At 46.9% G+C, this 17,789-nt stretch overlaps 1 protein-coding gene across 3 annotated transcripts in view; it reads right to left on the bottom strand.

The window, feature by feature from the left end:
* The window catches only part of BCR (BCR activator of RhoGEF and GTPase), a 99,785-nt gene that overhangs the window by 24,331 nt on the left and 57,665 nt on the right, over positions 1-17,789 (bottom strand). For all 3 annotated transcript variants that reach the window (XM_064675405.1, XM_064675406.1, XM_064675404.1), the window contains 6 exons: positions 13,266-13,370; positions 12,571-12,756; positions 8,822-8,929; positions 7,656-7,716; positions 7,085-7,137; positions 6,597-6,737 (listed from right to left, as the gene is read on the bottom strand). In XM_064675405.1, the coding sequence (XP_064531475.1) occupies positions 6,597-6,737; positions 7,085-7,137; positions 7,656-7,716; positions 8,822-8,929; positions 12,571-12,756; positions 13,266-13,370 (654 nt within the window). The remainder of the gene's footprint in view (positions 1-6,596; positions 6,738-7,084; positions 7,138-7,655; positions 7,717-8,821; positions 8,930-12,570; positions 12,757-13,265; positions 13,371-17,789) is intronic.

Here is a 17,789-nt window from a genome sequence, read left to right as displayed (position 1 = left end):
ACACACTCCCTGCAGAGGGTGTGGGAGTACAAACCCCCCACGCTGCCTCTCCTTCCGCCTACGGTTCTTCCCATCTTGGCTCTCCAACATGGAAACAAACCACATCAGTCCTGAGCCCAGCAGGCACCACGGCAGGGAATGCATGGCAAAGAAATGCCCTTGCAGACACAATTCTTGTTTGCACAACCTGTCCCACAGCACCCCAGACTTCCTGACACGCACTAGGAGCCTGCATTTTCCTGTCTGCAGCTGCACCACAGTGACCTGTGAAAGCACCCAGAGCAGTGTCAGCAGCTCATCTGGGTGCTGCCTTCCATGACACAAAGGTCCTGGAAATCCATGAGCAGCAGCAGCAGCAAAAGCTGCACCTTTCCCATCGCTGTGGGAAGCAAGGCTGCTGCCTAGCAGAATGTTGCACCATCTCAGGGCAGGACTCTGTGGAGATCTGGCATCCAGCAGTGATACAGGCTCAGAAGGGCCTGTACATATGTTAGTGTTTATTTTTAGGTGGGTGTGATCCTCCTGGCTCCTCCTCAGTGGTTTTGGGGCGAACGCCTGCCTGCATTAATGCCTCTGCTGCTTGTGCACGCCTTCCCCTCCTGCATGGCGAACAAACCCCAGGTAGGAAACTAGAAACACTGAGCTTTAAAATAAATAAACAGGAGGAGGTATGTTATCGGTAGCAAGAGCACTCCTGAGCTGCAAAGAATTTCATTTGGGAGCAATAATAAGCAGGAAAAGATATTTTCTGAGCAAGCCAAAACCCTGATCTCAGGTTTCTAGATCTGATGCATATTAATTACTCTGCAAATCAGCTCAGCTCCTCTGGGGCAATGAGAATAACTGCTTACTGCCAGCTCAACCTCTGCTCATTGTTCGTAGGTGTAAAGATGTTCTCACAGCTCACTCATCTTTGCTCCCCAGCAGGATGCAGCACTGTCCTTTCCCTGACTGGCAGGGACATGGCACAGTCCTAACCTGGCCTTCTGCCCACCTCTGCCAGGCACTGGCAGTGTGTGAGGTGAGCCAAGAGCCCAGCCCAGCACCCTGCCAAGAGCACATCGCCCCAAAACCCGAGCAGAGAGCTCAGCCATTTGATGCCAAACCAGGGGCGTGACTCACCAACCTTCACAGTTCCCACCTGTGCTGAGGTGGCCTCAGTCACACTGGATTTATTTGGGTTTGCACTCCTGGCTACCAAGTATCCTGACTGACACAGACACAGTGCAACCATGAGGCAGCAAAAAGTCCCACAAAGGGAGCTGGGTGGGAAGACAAGAAGGCTGTATTTCCTAAGCTTGGCTGGAACAGAAGGAAACAGATGAAAGGGATATATTCCAGTCAGTCACTCAGAGGAAAACACTGAGCCTCCTTTTAGTCTTCATATCTTCTTGCTCATGAGCTAGTTGGAAAGGTCTCCCTCCAGCAAGCAGCAGGGCTAAACTGCCACAAGAGCAACCAAGCATCTGGGGAGGAGAGTATGGGAGAAAACGTGTGGACCAAGTCAGGAAATCTCTCCTCACTACCAGCTTCTCTCAGAAAAGAGGACTTTTGTTATGGCTGGGCACAACAGGCATGTCCCAGGCTGCTCAGCATCCATGGAGCCGAGGAGGGGCACTTCCAGCAAAGGGGCACATCCTCTGTTGCACATTAGTCATCTTGCCGGGAGGTTCAGCAGGTCAGAGGGAAACAATAAAAGGATTTCCCAACTGGCTTACCAGATCCCTGCCAAACCCCACAGCGTGGGAGCAAAGGGCACCTTCCTGGACCTCCTAACATGAGTCAGCCCATCCTCTCCCACCCTGGGGGAGCCAGCAGCCCCCTCAGACAGGACTCCTGCTGGTCAGACGCCTGTGCCACCTCAGCTCCACAGGCCTTCTCTGGCAGTCTGGGAACCAACACTTTGGTCAACTCCTCCCACCCAGGGCCACCAACTATGCCTTTGGTGGCCTCCTGTTAAACAGGGTCTCCTGAAACACAAGGCCTTTTGGCTGAGAAATCCTGCTGTACACAGGATAACCCACATGTGGAAAACCATCTCTCTACCTTGTTTCCAGAGTTACTCTGTTTGTTAGAGGTTGCCAAAGGTGATAATGGTTTCCTAAAACACCCTGAAACAACATAAACTACACAAAACCACATAAACATGCATGAAAACCTAAGCTTAGGGTGAGAGTGGCAGTACAGTGGCAGTGTGACCCCCTCTCTTCCACAGACAGCCCCCAAGACTGTCGAGTGTCCAGCACATGAGCTCAGCTCAGCTACAGAAAGTTGTTCCAGGAAGCCTGGGGGGAAAACTCCCAGTTTTGTATCATAATAGACTGAATTAGGATCATCTTCAATCTGTTACCTTCAGTGGCTCTGGCATAGCTCCTGTACTGGTACAATGTAAGTCCCAAGCCTCCTCTCCAGGCCCTACTTTTCTCTGCATGTTTTTTCACCTGCTTCTTCTCCCACCCACCTCAGTGCTCTGAACAAAGGAGTACCTCTGTCAGTGCTTGGTTATCCTCTTTGGATTGCCTATTGCTGTCCTCCTCCTCTTACCTCTCTCACTAAGCATCTCCCCCTCCTCTGCTACCAACCTCACGACTACCTGTGTGCCTCATCTACTCATCCTACGGTGTTTTTGTGCTGTTTGCATATGAGAAATCCTGCTGCTGTCACAGACTGATTAACTCCAGGAAGTGTGGCCAGCTTGTCTGAGACACATTACAAAAAGTGGAATTTAAAAACCTACTCAACCAGAACCACAGCTGCACAAAAGGCCATCTCTCCTCGCCTGTGTGCCGAGGAAGGAGCTCATCTGATGTGGTGACAGCAGAGCCCTGCAGTGTGTGCGTGGGAGAGAGCCCCAGGAAGGGCTGGAACATGTGTGAGGCAGAGGGAGGAGGGTAAAAGCAGGAGATGGGTATTGGCACATGTCAGTGAGGAAGAGCTGGTTTGGCTTTCTGCAGAGCGTAGGAAGAAAATGATTCCTCGTGTGTGTGTGTGTGTGTGTGTGTGTGTGTGTGTGTGCGTGTGCTGCAAGACCAGCACTGCAGAATAAAGGGATGCTCTGCCCAGGGAATTAAACTGGCTGCACTTTGAGCATTTTAATAGCCTTTCTTTCTTCTTCCCGAAGCTCCTGTCACCAGGAGCCCTCTGGCTGCAGCTGTAAGACAGAGTGTGAAGCAGCCAAGATCATTTCTGAGTGCTCAACTGCCAACATCTGCCCAAGGCCTCCAGGAGCAGTAGGCACCAGGCCTCACACTGAGCTTCCAGCTTTCCAAAGGCTTCAGTCTGCACTTCTGCTCCCTTGCAACATGACCCAAGTGCTACAGTCATTTGCATCTGGGTTTAGTTGAATAAAAACACAAGGTGCAGTACATAGAGCTGCTCTGTTAATAAGAGTAAAAAAGGCTATTACTCCTCTCCTTCTGCACATAATAGTGGCACATCCTTCATCCCAAAGCATTTGTTTTCCTTCTTCCCCAGGGCACCGTCCCCAGTAGAACCTCAACCACGTTCCCTATTTAAACTAAGACAGCAGTGGTGAAGCAGGATCAGCAGGGAGCAGGGAAGGTGCCCTGCTCCCTGGACTTGAGGGGTGGGTGATTCTCCACCACTCACATTCCCAGTCACAAGGTACAGCGCTGCTCAGATCCTTTCCCTCCATGTATTCGTTTGGTTATTCAGAGGCTTAGCAAAGTGGATTCCTGCAGATAATCCATTAAAAAGAACAGTAAGAAAGTAAAACTATAAAAGTAGAAAAATGGGAAGGACAAAGCAAGAGAATGTAGTGGATCAAGCTGAATGGAAAGAGACCCCAAAGGCCAGACAAGCCCTCCTGGCTCCCCTGTGTTGCCAGGCTGGGGCTCTCCTGGCTCCTCTGCACCACAGCCCTCAGCAGACCACAAAGCAGAGAAGTCTGCTACAGTCAGCAAGGACCAAACTCTCTGTTCACAGACTCAATCATTCAATACTGCCATCCCTGCTGGAGCTCTTTCTGTCCCTCTGGTGAAAGGTTTTACTCCCTTTGTTCCCATCTCTTTGCACTACCTGGAATGCTCATTCAGCCCAGTAAATTAAACCGCACCACAGACACCTTCCAGTTCATCTGCATAAATCCAGAATTAGAACAAAGCCTACAGAGCCCAGCAGGACCAGGGGGCTGGAGAGATACCTGGCATCACACAGGAAGCCAGCAGGCAGGTCAGACTGAGCCAGTGCTCCCAAAGCAGGGAATCACCTTCTGCAAGAGCGAGGAAGGCTGTGCTGATGAGCCTGTACTCTCTCCTGACCTGCACTCCCCTCCTTAGCAGCCTGTCACTAGGGAGATTAACAACTGGCTGCCTTCCCCAGTTCAAAGCAATCCTGAAAAGAAGAGCAGGAGCAAGAGGCTGGCAAAGGAGATTTGATTCCTCCCCACAACGCACTCAAAGAGAAAAAATATTCCACATAAAAGGCAAGGACTGGGGAAAAAAGATAACTGAGATCAGCACCTAAGCAATACATGAGGGGAAAAGGCTGTTTTACCCTCCTTCCTTTCCACCAAGGAAATTTCAATGGGAGGAAGACAAATAATGAAAAAAGCCATCAAAGCAAGCTGGTGATTCATTAAAATAAAAAATGCATTATGCATTGAGAGCAGTCAATTAGGAGATGCAATCCACACACTGTCCTGTCACCCCAGGGGAAGCACCAGCAAGGCGAGTGGGAGGAAAGGATAAGTAGAAAAGGAAAGATTTACAGGCATAAACAAAACCCAGCTATGACCCCAAGCTGAGCAGCCTGCAGAGGAAGGAACAGCCATCACTAACCCACACAGAGTAGCTGGGAGCAGATTTGTGTCTCTGGATTACTACAGGAGAGTGAACATACCTACTCTCTAGACACAGAAGGGCATCCACTGGGGCATTACTGCTCTGAAAAAAGTGGGGTATTGCTGCCAAATGACTAAAGAAAATATTCACTGTTAGATTCCCAGAGTGGAAGGCAAACTCTGGGAAGCATCAGAACCAAGTCCTTTTCTTCCCTGGGCTCAGTAAAAGCTGTGTGCAGTAAGGGAGAGCACAAAGGGTTCCTAGTCCCCTCCAGCACACCCACAGCCCTCTCCTCTGTTATGTCCCCTTCTTCCCTCCCCACACCATACCTGGAGTCACTGCAGGACCAGGGAGAGTGTGAACAGGCCTGCTGAGTCCAATCCTGCTTTCTAAGGTCTGACAAATACATCGCTCCAAAAAGCCATCATCAGGATCATCCTCCTGAGCCTGCCCCTCTGCCTGGGCTCTGGCACCTCATTAGGATTCTGCCTGACACTTTTCAAAGCCTCATCCCTCATTGAGATGCTGACAGACAACCAGAGAACACAAAATGCTCCCTCCCCTGCGAGGGGCATTCTAGCCTGTGATTTCTGCTATGACTCAATCAGTAGCCACTTTAATGAGGCCATCTACTATCACTGAGGCCCTGGTGACTGATGCCTGAGCTTCTACCTCAGCCTCCAATTGCTCAGCCCCTCCTCTTCTTTTCTCAGCTGCAGACTTCCTCGGTTGGCAAAACGAGACAATGAGCAACACTTGCAGGACAAAGTGCACCAAATTCCCAGTACTGCAGCTTCTAGCAAATCTTTTGTCAGCTGAAAATCAGTTCAACAGCTAAGAGCAAGCATGTTTAGCTGTCAAGATTTGGGAATAAATCATGAAAGTTCATGGTATCTTAACAATCTCCTGTTAAGAGAGATGTTTCTGTACAGGGTAATTTGGGTCACTGTTGACCAGCCAGTGTCTCTGGTATGCTGCCACAATTCCTCTTATACATTTAGTATCTCCGCTGCACCTCTTTTTGTCCAGTCTCCTACATCCTTCTCTCTCACAACACTTCTGCCAGTCCTGGCCTTTCCTGGTCAGGAGGGACTGAACCCCTTCCTAATGAAATGATGAGGCAGCTGAACGAAGCCCATTGAGGAATGCAGGACTTCACCACTGAGTAGCTCTGTGGCCTCCTTGCACAGCATTGCCTGCAAGTAAAGGAACTGCACATCTTAGAGCTTTCTGGGTGCAGTCCAGCTCCCAGCTGAGCTGAGAAGGGTTATATCACATTCTTAGGAGACAATCACCTCCCCTGGCTTTCCCAACACATTCCACTTGTTTTGCTTTCTAGTCATATTTACAACATTCTTCTTTAGAAATAAGGATGCAGAAAATTAGTTTTATGGTGAAAATGAAGAATCTGGAAAACAGCTTTTCTCAATCTTTCATGACTTCTGATGTTTCCTCACTTTTTTCTCCTCCCAGGCTTCCCCTTTGGTTTCAGTTTGCAGGTAAAATACAAATCCACTTAGTGCATAGCAATATGCATCACAGCAATTATGTATGACAAATGATTTTAACAATGCTAAGGAGAAAACTCTAATCATACTTTTCCTCTGGGTTTCCAAACTGCTTTCTGAACAGAAAACAGAGGGAGCTGTACCACATCCTTCAGAGAACAAGGACACTGCATAAACTGTATCTTAGCAACAAACAGATTAACAGCATAACTTCCTGGTCTGCTCCACAGAAAAGACACAACCAGTATTTAGAAACTGAGAAAATAATGAAAGCAGGAAGACTCACCTCCCCCTTCTTTACAGTCATGGACTGCCGACGAGGAGTGATCTCCTCGTTGATGCTGGAGAGGAAGTTCTGAGAGATCCGCAGAGCATCCTGCAGCAGGGGGTGATCGGGGTGGCTCACTGGAGTGTGCTTGAGCAAATCCTGACAACAGGAGCACAAACAGAGAACAGAACCATGAGCAGCACTGAAGAGCAGAAGGGTTTGAGTGCCCCCAGCTAGAGCTGTAGGACAAGATGCTCCAGCTTCTTCTTACTGATTAGAGCAAGGCTTTTTATCTTTAGGAGATAATAATACTCTGCACTTCTCTGTGACACCATTGAAGAGATAACAGCATCCTACCTATGGACTCCATCCCCTTAGTGTAAAGGGAAGAGGCTCTTACGCAGCACAAGAGGTTTATTTTTGCAGTTTTGCTCCATGGAAAATTTAAAGGTCAAAGAAAACAAGAAAAGGGTCTCAAGTTTGCAAACTACCTTTCAGATACTTACATGCAAGACAAGTGTGCTGCGAGTCACTCGATCCACAGGCTTGTACAGTAGGGCTGTGAAAGAAAAGCAATAGGAACGTAAGGAAGAAGTACCTAAATACAGTCCCTACAGACCAACTTGTCCAGTGTACTGAATGTACAGGCAGAGGTTTATTAACCCATGAGCTACTGGAAACATCCCTTCTCTAAAGTTTACTGTGCTGTACAGCCAATAAAGCACACATAGACACACAGAGAAGACAAGCACCACGGAACCCCATCTTGACCAGGCTCTTCAGAGGCCACCATAGGGCAAAAACAGTGCTGGGGTTGCATTTGTGCTATCACTGGGTAGCAGATGTTCCCTTAAAATCATAGCAGCCCTTTGGTTGGGCTGGTTTTGCCCAAAGGGACTGATGAGGGAGGCCCTTCTCCATCCACACACAGCCTACTACGAACGAGCTCTGCTACTTCCCAGGTAGAGCCAGACTCCACAACCTTCCAGCACTCAAAAACAAAAAGAGAGAGTGGAGGTTTGGCAACAGCCTCCAAACAGTGCTGACAAACCAGTCTCCTCTGTATGGATCACTCACTTTCCAAGGAATTTTTCGTTGTCTGATCTTTAGATTCCTTTGTGCTTCTGGCCTTTAGATTCTAAAAGAAAAAGAAGAAAACCCACGTAGCAGATGGTCAATCACCTTGAAATATCACATGGGAACACAACAGACTATCTGCTCCTCCAGGGGAGGGCCTAAGAGTGAAAGGAGAACAGCCCTATCACAGGTCAAGTCAGTGATGGAAAAATGTGCTTTACTTCTTGGTAAATCCATCATTGCCATGTCACAGGCACCCACACATCTCAAATATTAAGCAATTTTGTTAGGAGCACGTGCCAGTAGAGATGCAGCAGGGCAGGGAACCTCCTACAGGGATGGAGTTTTTAAATCACCTGCAGAAGAAAGACTGTTCATAAGGACACAGCTGCTGTCACAGCACATAAAGTACAGGATTGGGATTCAGTACCCCCAGGTTATGCTTCCTTAGACCTGCACTCGGAACTGAGTGACCTTGGACATGTCAGTTCTTTCATGGCAGCAAAGGAACACTGCCTGTGACTCTGCTCTCTGCACACGGACCACGACATGCATTAATGTGCTCAGCTCCAAAATCCTCACCAGGACACAAGTGCAAAAGTGTCCAAATACTGGCATGACTTCAGAATTATCCTTCAGAAACAGCGAAACTGAGGGATCATATTTTACCTCTTTATCATAGAAATCTCAAGGGCTATGCATTATAGAAGGTTCTCAGGAGATTTCTCAGAGCACTAAACGCCCCTGGTATTATTCAGCTCTGATTATTTATCTGATTGTTTTTAAGGAGACACATATGAAATCCATGTTTTCCTGGCAACTGAGTTCTTCAAGAAATAATCACCACAATACAAAGAGTCAATGGGACCATGCACTGCAGGCAAAGTTGGTGGCCTCGGAAGCATAAAAGAAGTCTTCAAGTTCAAGGCAATGCCAGCTCTCACCAGATTCCCTGGGTGGGGACCCTACATAAAGGCTGTCTCATAACCTCCATCAGCCCAAGGGACAAATGGCTGTAAGAACAGGAGCTGGAGGAGTGGGTCCATGGTTGCTCACCACTCCTCCAGGAGCCAGGGCTGCAGAGATACCTGGGGCACAGACAGGAGTGACATGGCGGGGGATTAGTCAGATCCAGACGCTCGTGTGTCTGAATACCGTGACATTACCTCAGAGATTTCAGCAAACTGAGCATTGGCTTGGCAGCATTTCTCTGCTGTCTCCATGGCAACTTCATAGTTATCCACAAAGGCCCGGTACACTCCCAGCTGGCTGGCCTGCAGGAAGCAAAACAAAATGAAATAAGTGCTGGGGAAGAAGACAGTTTGGGATGGTCAAGCCTTGGTATCTAATGACCAGGTCATGTGCCTTCACACCAAAGAACTGCAGGGAATGCTAAGCAGGCCCAGAAAGACACCTCTGACCTGTCAGTGTTGTCTAACCAGCACTGGTGCCCCCATGCACCCAGTTCCATCCACGCTGAACAAGTTTACTTGTGAAGGATGTGAAAGGCTGCTAGAATGACACATCCTTATTACTGACATCTATTTTTCCCTTCTGAGCTGCCAGATTACTATCTATTAAACTTTTAGCTCATTGATGTAACTAGAACTGCTGGCTTTTTGCCACAACATATGAATCAGGAATGATTCAGCCCAACAGCACAAATGTGACCCCAATAAGCTACTTGTTGGCTTCTGTATGATGCATATATTAAATCAAACCCAGATATTAGCCCATATCTGCATTAATGAGCATTGTTATAAGGGCAGCAGAGTGCTGAAAATACAGAAGAGAGATCCAGAGCACAATCTGTTTGGAAGGCAGTGACTGTGGCACTGGGTGACAGAAAATGGCAGTTTTTCCAGCAGAAGGATTATGCGACTGGTCCAGAAGAGGACAGAACAGGCCTCAGAGTGCAGTAATAAATCATCATTATACAGAATCTTAGCACTGATCCCGCTTGCTGACTTAGGAATTGCAGCCATATTCATGCCAGAGAACATAAGATCCAGCTTGGGAAATCCCTGGGTAGGTTCCAAGCTTGTCTGGAGTGCAGAGCCGGCTTTGTGCTGCAGAGCTGCACAGGCTGTGTGTAAACCCCTCAGCAGCTCCAACACGCCTGCAAGTGCCATCGGCAGAGCCCAGGCTGGAGCGCTGAGAGAGGTCCACTGAGGAGGGCTTTGGCACCAGGAGGGCTGCACTCACCTGGTGACTCTGCACCTTCCCTGACCCTCCTGCCTGAGATGCAGAACAGCCAGAGCAGTTAATTCCCCTCAGCCAGTGCTCCTTCCCTCACAACCACTGTGCCAAAGCTCTCTGTGGAGCTTTGTGCAAGAGACAATGGAACAGAAAAAGCCACTCTCAGGAGAACATTCCCTCCAAAAAATTTCTTTAGCTGACAGAGGCTGAGAAACAGCGAGGCTATTTCCTAGGTCACATTTTACTGAAAGATCAGGAACCAATCTCAACCCTCATACAAAATCACACAATTATGACTGAAGCTGAAGAAAACTTTGCTCACTTATAGCAGGGATGACCCTGGCAGCAAAGGAGAGAATGAAATCTGCATTTGCACAGGGGCACAATCCTGTGAAGAAGCTGCTGCCAGAACTACTGATCATTTGCAGGGCTCATGACATTCAGGTTTGGATGATCCCAGCTAACATGGCAGGGCTTTGAAGTTTCTCCATTCCTGGGTGGTTCTTTCATTTCCTGCTACTCCTGAACAGTCTTTCTAAGCTTTCATTTTCCTCCTCTAAATGTGCCATCACAAAGACATCTTTTTCATTAAAAACTGAGCTTCCAATCAAAGCAATGATGATCACACACTGCTTTCACACTGATTTAATTTTTCTGGTTTTCAATTAAAAAGAGCACAGTGAAAATTAAACAAGATTTGGTAGAAATAGTTGGCTTTTGGATAAGTTTTTTTTCTATTCCTGAAACCCATCAGTGAGGATATTTGCTAAATATTTCTTAATTTCTAAAAACAGCTCCAAACACTTCCCTTTCTAGTTACAAAAGAAATATGTATAATATATTCCCCAAAAATGAGAAGCATATTTCACTCCCACATGCCTAGCATCTTTTCCTTCGTTTCAACAGGAAAAGGTGTAATAACAGTCAATTTGATGTTGCAAATAGATCTTACTTTGTGCCAGAACACATGAAATTCTAAAACTCTTTATATCCACTATCTGTAGCTTCAATCTACCGTGCTGTGTTTTGCGTGATATAAAGAAAATTAATGTCCCCAGGGACATCTGGATAATAACAAGTATTGCAGTGTTTATCATCAGATTGCATGACACGACCACGAGTAAACAGTCTGCTCCAAAGGATTTGATGTACATCCAGTATAGATGCCTTGTAATGCCTGATGTTCTTGCTGTCTCTCTCATCTAGTTGCTTCCCAGTGCCTGCCAAGAATTATTAGCTTTATCTCATCCAGGAAAGAGTTTGCAATTCCCACTGATGCTGTACCAAACCACCCGAAACTGAAGCTGCTATGGCAGCTCAAAGCTTCCTGCACTGTGGCAATTTGCTCCTCTGCTTCCAGTGCTAATCCAACAAAATCAACAATTCTGTCACAAATGCAGAAAAATCAGGGGAACATAAAAGCAGAGTGCCAGAAGGGCTTAACTCCTGCACCTGTGATCACCCAACAGCAAGGAATGGTCCTAAACGAGAGCCTGAGGAGCTGTGCAGTGAGGAGAGGCTGCTCGACAGCCAGCCCTGCCCAGGAACACACTCAGGTCCTCTTCAGTTAGTGCTGTTCCATTGCTGCACTGCCTGTCCAGTGCAGTCTGTGAGGCTGCCACTTCAAGCAGCCTTTGTATCTCTGCTTCAGCAACCAGCAGCAGCTGGGTTTGTCTTCTTAAACCAGCTGCTCAAATTGCATACCATGAACTACTTACCCAGGCACCAACTTGACCCCTCCTGGCTAAAACATGTTGGCAGTGAAAAGCAGATTCCCTTATTTTGATCTTGAGTTGCTGGCATGCACAGAAAACATCATCTTCCAGGGCCAGCTCCCCCTGCTCCACAGGGGATGGGGCTGATGCTGGGCTACACAGCTGCTAACAATTGATTGACCCTGGAAAATACACTCCCCAGCCAATAAACCCCTCACTGGAATGTCACTCCTACCCTGAGAATCAGAGGCACCTCCGGAATGCAGAGATTCTTTTTCTTTTCTAAAAAGGAAAAAACAGCTCCTTTAATCCTTTGCTCTCTGCACATGCTAGGGGAGAGGCTAAAGGGGCCAAAGAAATCTCCTAGAATGCAAACAATTTGTCATCTGGCTCAGAAACCCAGCAATTTTAATTCAGCCTCAGGAATATGCTGTATATGTCTTTGTCCTGTTCCGCACTCAGAGAATTTTGTTGAGGTTGCTTGGAGGATTCTCAGCTGCAGGTTGACTGCATCAGCATAACAGCAAGGGGAATACAAAGGCCAGGATGGTGGCAGAGAAGCAAAGTCAAAGGTGATGACCACAAATCAGCACAAGGTAGAGCAAAGCACCACTGAGAGAAGGAAGTATATGAGGGAGTTCAACAGTAATGAGAAACAGTTCACTGTCAGTGTTAGAAAGTTCACTTTGTAATACTGCCATTCTCCCATCTTCCTCTAAAGCAAATGCTTTGATGGTGCTGCAGAGACTCTGGAGATCCAATATTTCTGTGAAACTGTATTTATTTTAGCACCACAGCTTGCTGGAGTCTTTAATTAAAGACAATGAAAGAGCCATTTTGCTGTAGGCCCTTCACTGCAGTGGCAAAGTGAGAAGCCTCTCCTCTAATCCAGCCATGGGCTTTGATCCCTTCAGTCTGTGCACAGTCACCAGAGGGAACCCACCAGCTCCTGTGAGCTGGATCAGAGGTACCAGAAGCTCTGGTGATGGCAGCTGACTCACCAGCTTTTGGAAGAGGTCCCCCACACGTTGCTGGTGACTCCACTGCTGCACTCGGGGAAAGAGCCCATCGTAGAACTCTTTGTGGATCTCATAGAGCTCAGGCACTTTGAAGAATATTGTCTCAATCTGCTGACTGGTCAGCACAGGCTGAGAGGTGGTGGCAGCAGCTTTCAAAGGCTTCATGGGCTGAAATGAGGAAAAATGGAAATCATTATCATGCAAATCATGTACATTCACCCTTCTCACACTGCAACACATTCCTCTATAGATTTATTTTTCATCCTATTAATAAGTGATATTTGCATTCACACAACTCCTGAAGGCTAGACATGAACAAGTTCTCTCATGGGGATCAGCCACCCCAGTAGGTGGATTTTCCCAGGGTATTAATGATGCAATTAAAATCCCTTTGCACTTCATTTCCTTAATCTCTGTCCAACTGTACAGCAACGTGTCTAATAATTAGCACAGGACACTTAAAGACAGAGCTCCTGGGTACTACCACATTAATAACTCCCTAGTTCTGCCATATGCAGTCCTTCCTTTAATCCTCTCTTTCTCTACTGGAGAAGAGGAGGAACAGGTACCCTTCACACCTGTAACTCGTATATGTGAAGTTCTAGGAACTCTGGATGGAAGCAGCAGTGAAAATTCAAGTGCCAATGTTCAAAGTGGCATCTGGTCCCAGTTCTTACCAGCAGCAGGGCCTCCAGGTGGCTCAGGTAGGTTTCCTCACTGGCTAGGATTCCTGATAGGACCCATTTTCTCATCTCCAGGCCTTTCTCCAGGTCTGGCTCACTCTACAAAGAAGTTGGTAAAGAGAAAAAAGAAAAAAAATATTAAAAAGGGACTGGGGGGGGGGGAGAGAAAGAAAAAAACCCAAGAATAAAGATGGAGTAAAAGATACCATTCAGTTGACCAGAGCATACTTGGGTTTTTTGTTTACTTTTAGACTAAAAAATTAACAACCAAACAAAAAACCCACCTGTGCTCAGAATCCTGTTTCTAGCAATATGGAAACATAAAACATTAAAGAAATTTTTATTTACCAGCAGCTGATGTCACTTAGATTATTTACAGCTATTAGCTTTAGTCATCCAACTTCGGTGCCTCAATTAGGTGCCCAGGCCTCTTCACAAAATTCAAAACACAGAACTTAAAAACTCAGAATTTAACCTCCTAAACAAATCTCAGGAGCCTTGTTGTGTGCCATTCCCTCCCCCCTCCCACGGGAGCCCTCCACAGCCGTGTTTCTCCGTGCAGAAGCAGCACTGCCCCTGCATCTCCACAGGTGTGCACACACAGCACAGCCCCAGCCTGCCACAGCTCCCAGATGGCTGTTCCTTCTCCCACTCTCTAATATTCCCTAAATTATTTTTCAATGCCAGCTTGCACAATGTCTATTTTTAGTGAGAGGATGGAATAATCAGCACTGCTTGGAACGCACATGCTGATTTTCTTATTGGGATTCCATGAAGGAGTTCTTAACCAAAACAACTGAAGAAAAAGAGGAAAAAAACCCAAACATAAATACATTCATGGGCAAATGAGGAAGACTAGCATGAAGTGTTAAGAGAAGCAGTCATCCCCTCTGTTGAATTTTAATTATGCTTCCTCTCAAAATTGTTATCTGAAAAAGTGTTTAACCTGATAAAGTGAAACCGAGTGTTTCCACAAAAATGTGGCCATGCAATGAAGGTTATAAATAATGAGAAACATCCCCCTTTCACAGATTCTTATTTCCAGTTCTTTTTACTTCTGTCATTCACAGAAATAGCTTGTTACAATTCCTGCAAGCTTTTTATGTTATTAAATGTCTCTAAGAATAGAGTCAGTAATTGGCTCTGAAAGGGTACTTTTCAAGGTCTTTGGGTAGGTTGTTTGTGACTCCATCCTACTCCTCTTAATATCCAGAGGAATCTTCAGCTTTTGATTTCAGCAGTGGGAGGATCAGGAAACACAGCAGGATGCTCCACTCTATTGACTGAACATAAAGCCCTAGAGCTGCCAAAAAAAAGGCTCCACTTAGTTTAGGGTCCTGTGCTTGAACCCTGCAGATGTATAGATGAGGTTCATGATGGACAGAAGGCATCTGGGCTATAGGTAAAGCTTGCAGGAAAGCTATCACATCCTGAGTGTGACTCTGAGCCTACGCACCACCCGAGGAAAGAAACAGATCTCACGCTCCCAGATATTTCTGGATTCAGTCTCATCAATAACCATCCTGATTCCTGAATGCTTTCATTAAATTTCACAAGCTATTTTCTAGCCTAAAAGACTTCCAGCAACTACTTTATAAAAATTTTGTGAGGTGTCAAATACCACCATCACCTCTTCAATAAAAGTGGCAGACAGAAGCTGTTCTAAGGAAACGCGTAACATTTGCACGCACGTCAGGTACTGCATGGAAAGAAGAACTTGTCTTTGCATCCCACCCTTTGGTGACGTTCAGTAAGAGCCACAGTGCCCTTTAAAATCTTGAAAGGGCATCTCAAAGAAGGTAGGATTTGTAATTCAGCAGTCGTGTTCAGAAGATTGCAGAAAACCAGTGACAAACTACATGGTGAAATGAGCTGCAACAGCCCCTGTGCATCTCCAGAGCACCCGTGTGGCTGCCTGCACAGCTCAAACAGAAACGCCCAACAACACTGTGACCATTCCTTATGGCTTCTGTGCCAGCAGTGCCTGGATGTCCAGCTCATGGACCATTTTTTAAGGCATGGTACACACGCCTAATCAAGACAGACAGCCCCAAGACATTAAACAAAGGTTGCCTTCATCCAAAGAGGAAGGGATGTAGCAGTGCTGGTGCAAGAGAAACACAATTGCTCTTGGTTTCGAAAGATTTCTTACAACACTTACAAAAGAAAAGTGCAGCTACACAAAGAAGCACTGACGAAAACTAACAGTGCTCCAAAGTCCCCACTGCTGAGGATGAGGTAACTGGTCAATATTGACACAGCACTATAATTATATTTAGCAGGTTCTCTTGGAGGAGGTGAGGATTTAAAAACCAGCTGGGTCTGTTTGTAACATCTGTAAAGAGCAGCACACAATGGCAAGTCATTTAAATGATTCAAACTTCCCCATCACCACAGTGGCACAGCAGTTTTCCTTACAGCACTGAGAACAGTTTTCCTCTTCACAAGTAAAAGCTTTAATTTACCAGCCAGTTCTTGCTGGGCTGACAGAGCAGCATTTTCTGCCTGAATGTTAATTTCCTCCCTCTAAAAGAGATGTGCTTTCAGAGACAAACATCTCCCAGGACACACTGGAGGCCTTCCTTCCTGGCCATTACTGCACAGGCACTGTGCAAAGTCCGTGGTTTTGTCCTAAACCTTTTTAATAGGAGCATTTTTCCAAGTGTGGTGTTTGCAAAACTCCAGCCTCAGACACAGCCAGCCAGGGCAGGGCTTGCCTGCTTTACTCTGGGTACAGCAGTTGCTGAAGGAACCCTCAGAGAAGTTTATCCAACAATCACATGGCACGTTACAGGATTTCCAATGCAATACCTCAAATTTACATACAGCCTCCTCCTATGTGAAAAGATGATCTCCTGCTGCTCCTGCTGTGCCAGGGATCAATACACCACCTCGGTGCTGCTGTGTTTGCTCCCGGGAGCCTGTGCCCTGACAAGAGGTCCTGCTGAGGGAGCCTTTGCTGGCAATGTCAGCTGGGGCTGCACAGAGCAGAATGAACATCTGGAAAACAGCCCCGGTGCTCCTTCAGCCTCAGGGTGCTTTTTAAGTCACACTTGTTACGAAACATACTCCAAGACTGAAAAATTCACTGGGAGCTGGTGCCAATATCAGAAGGAAGAGAAGTAAGTTTATTCTTTGGTATTACAACATTCCTCACTTACAGAATTGGGAACAGGCTCACCTGCTTACCTGGAACAAGACAGCAGTGAGCAGGCACAGATCCCGTGGGACTGCCCTTCCACTGTCCCCCTGCAGCACCCCTTGCCAAGGGCATTTCTACTTTGCCCATATCTAACACAAAAGGGTAACAAAGAACAACACCGTGACAACAGCTCCCTGCCTGCTCAGCTCCTGCACTCCAGCCAGAAGGGCAGTTCAGAGGGAACATCCTGGGCAGAGGTATCAAGCTCCTCACCAGCATAGGGAGACCTGCCAAGGCTGAGGACTCCTTTCCCCACCCTGGCAAGAAGGGAGCAGTCTGAAATCTCTGAGCTGCTTGTGCTAAGGGGAGGAGATGTACCACATCTACCAGACCCCATCAGCTAGGGGATAATACACCTATTACCACAGTGCAGATGGGATGTTCCCAGCAGGAAGTGGGAGCAGCCTGTATTGGCAAACTCTAACCACTCAGCAGGGAGTGCCAGGTGGTCAGCAGTCCATCCCATGCTTCCTACCCAGCTTGGTTAGCTTGTTTTTCACTTGTACAAGTCTGACTAGTATTTCATGTTCTGACCATCCCTGCCTCTTTGATGCCAGCGTCCATGTCTAGCCTTTCTCCACTGCCCTTCCATCTTTTGGCTACCTCTCCACCCCTGTGTTTCAGAATAAATATTACAAGACTGTAACAGGGCAGCAGCCAGAGCATTCCTGTCTCCCTGCCATGGGAGCTGTGAGGATCCAACACCCAGCCAGATCTGAACAAGCAAGCAAGGAATCAGTGCCTTGCTCCCACTCTTTATGAATTACATTTAAAAAAACCAGACACCAAAAAGGAGGTGGAAAGCAGGATAAAGGCATTGTCACAGGTACCTCATGCCTATACAATTCTAGTGTTCTCTTCTCAACTGGGTGGTGCTTTTTGCTATTCCAAAGACTTAAAAACCAGAAGATTGAGTCACAGCCATAGTAAGTGCAACCTTGGGACCTGACCCACGGCCAGACCGAGCAGTTGGAAGCTCTGGAGATATCAGAGCACACACACTGGCCCTGAGCCATGGCTGCTTTGGATGTGTTTGCAGCCTGTCAGCCCAAGCACTTTAGTTTACTAACCAGGTTGGCATCACATGTTGTGCTCAATTACTGCAAGGCCGACATTCACCAGCTCCAAGGATTAGACAGATTCGGCTCTTCCTGACTCTGTTTAGAACTCAGGGCTCTCTGGTTTTTGTTTAAATTAACAGCAATAATTGTTTTCTTGCAAACGTTAGAAGAGCACAGATTAAGGATCTAGAAACCACAATACACAAGATTTTGCAAAGAGGTTGCTGCTGGCACAGCTCTGTAAAGAGAATCAGG

The sequence above is a fragment of the Pseudopipra pipra genome, chromosome 18 (assembly GCF_036250125.1).
Source record: "Pseudopipra pipra isolate bDixPip1 chromosome 18, bDixPip1.hap1, whole genome shotgun sequence".
Taxonomy (NCBI): Eukaryota; Metazoa; Chordata; class Aves; order Passeriformes; family Pipridae; genus Pseudopipra; species Pseudopipra pipra.
This window is presented reverse-complemented; position numbering and strand designations above follow the sequence as displayed.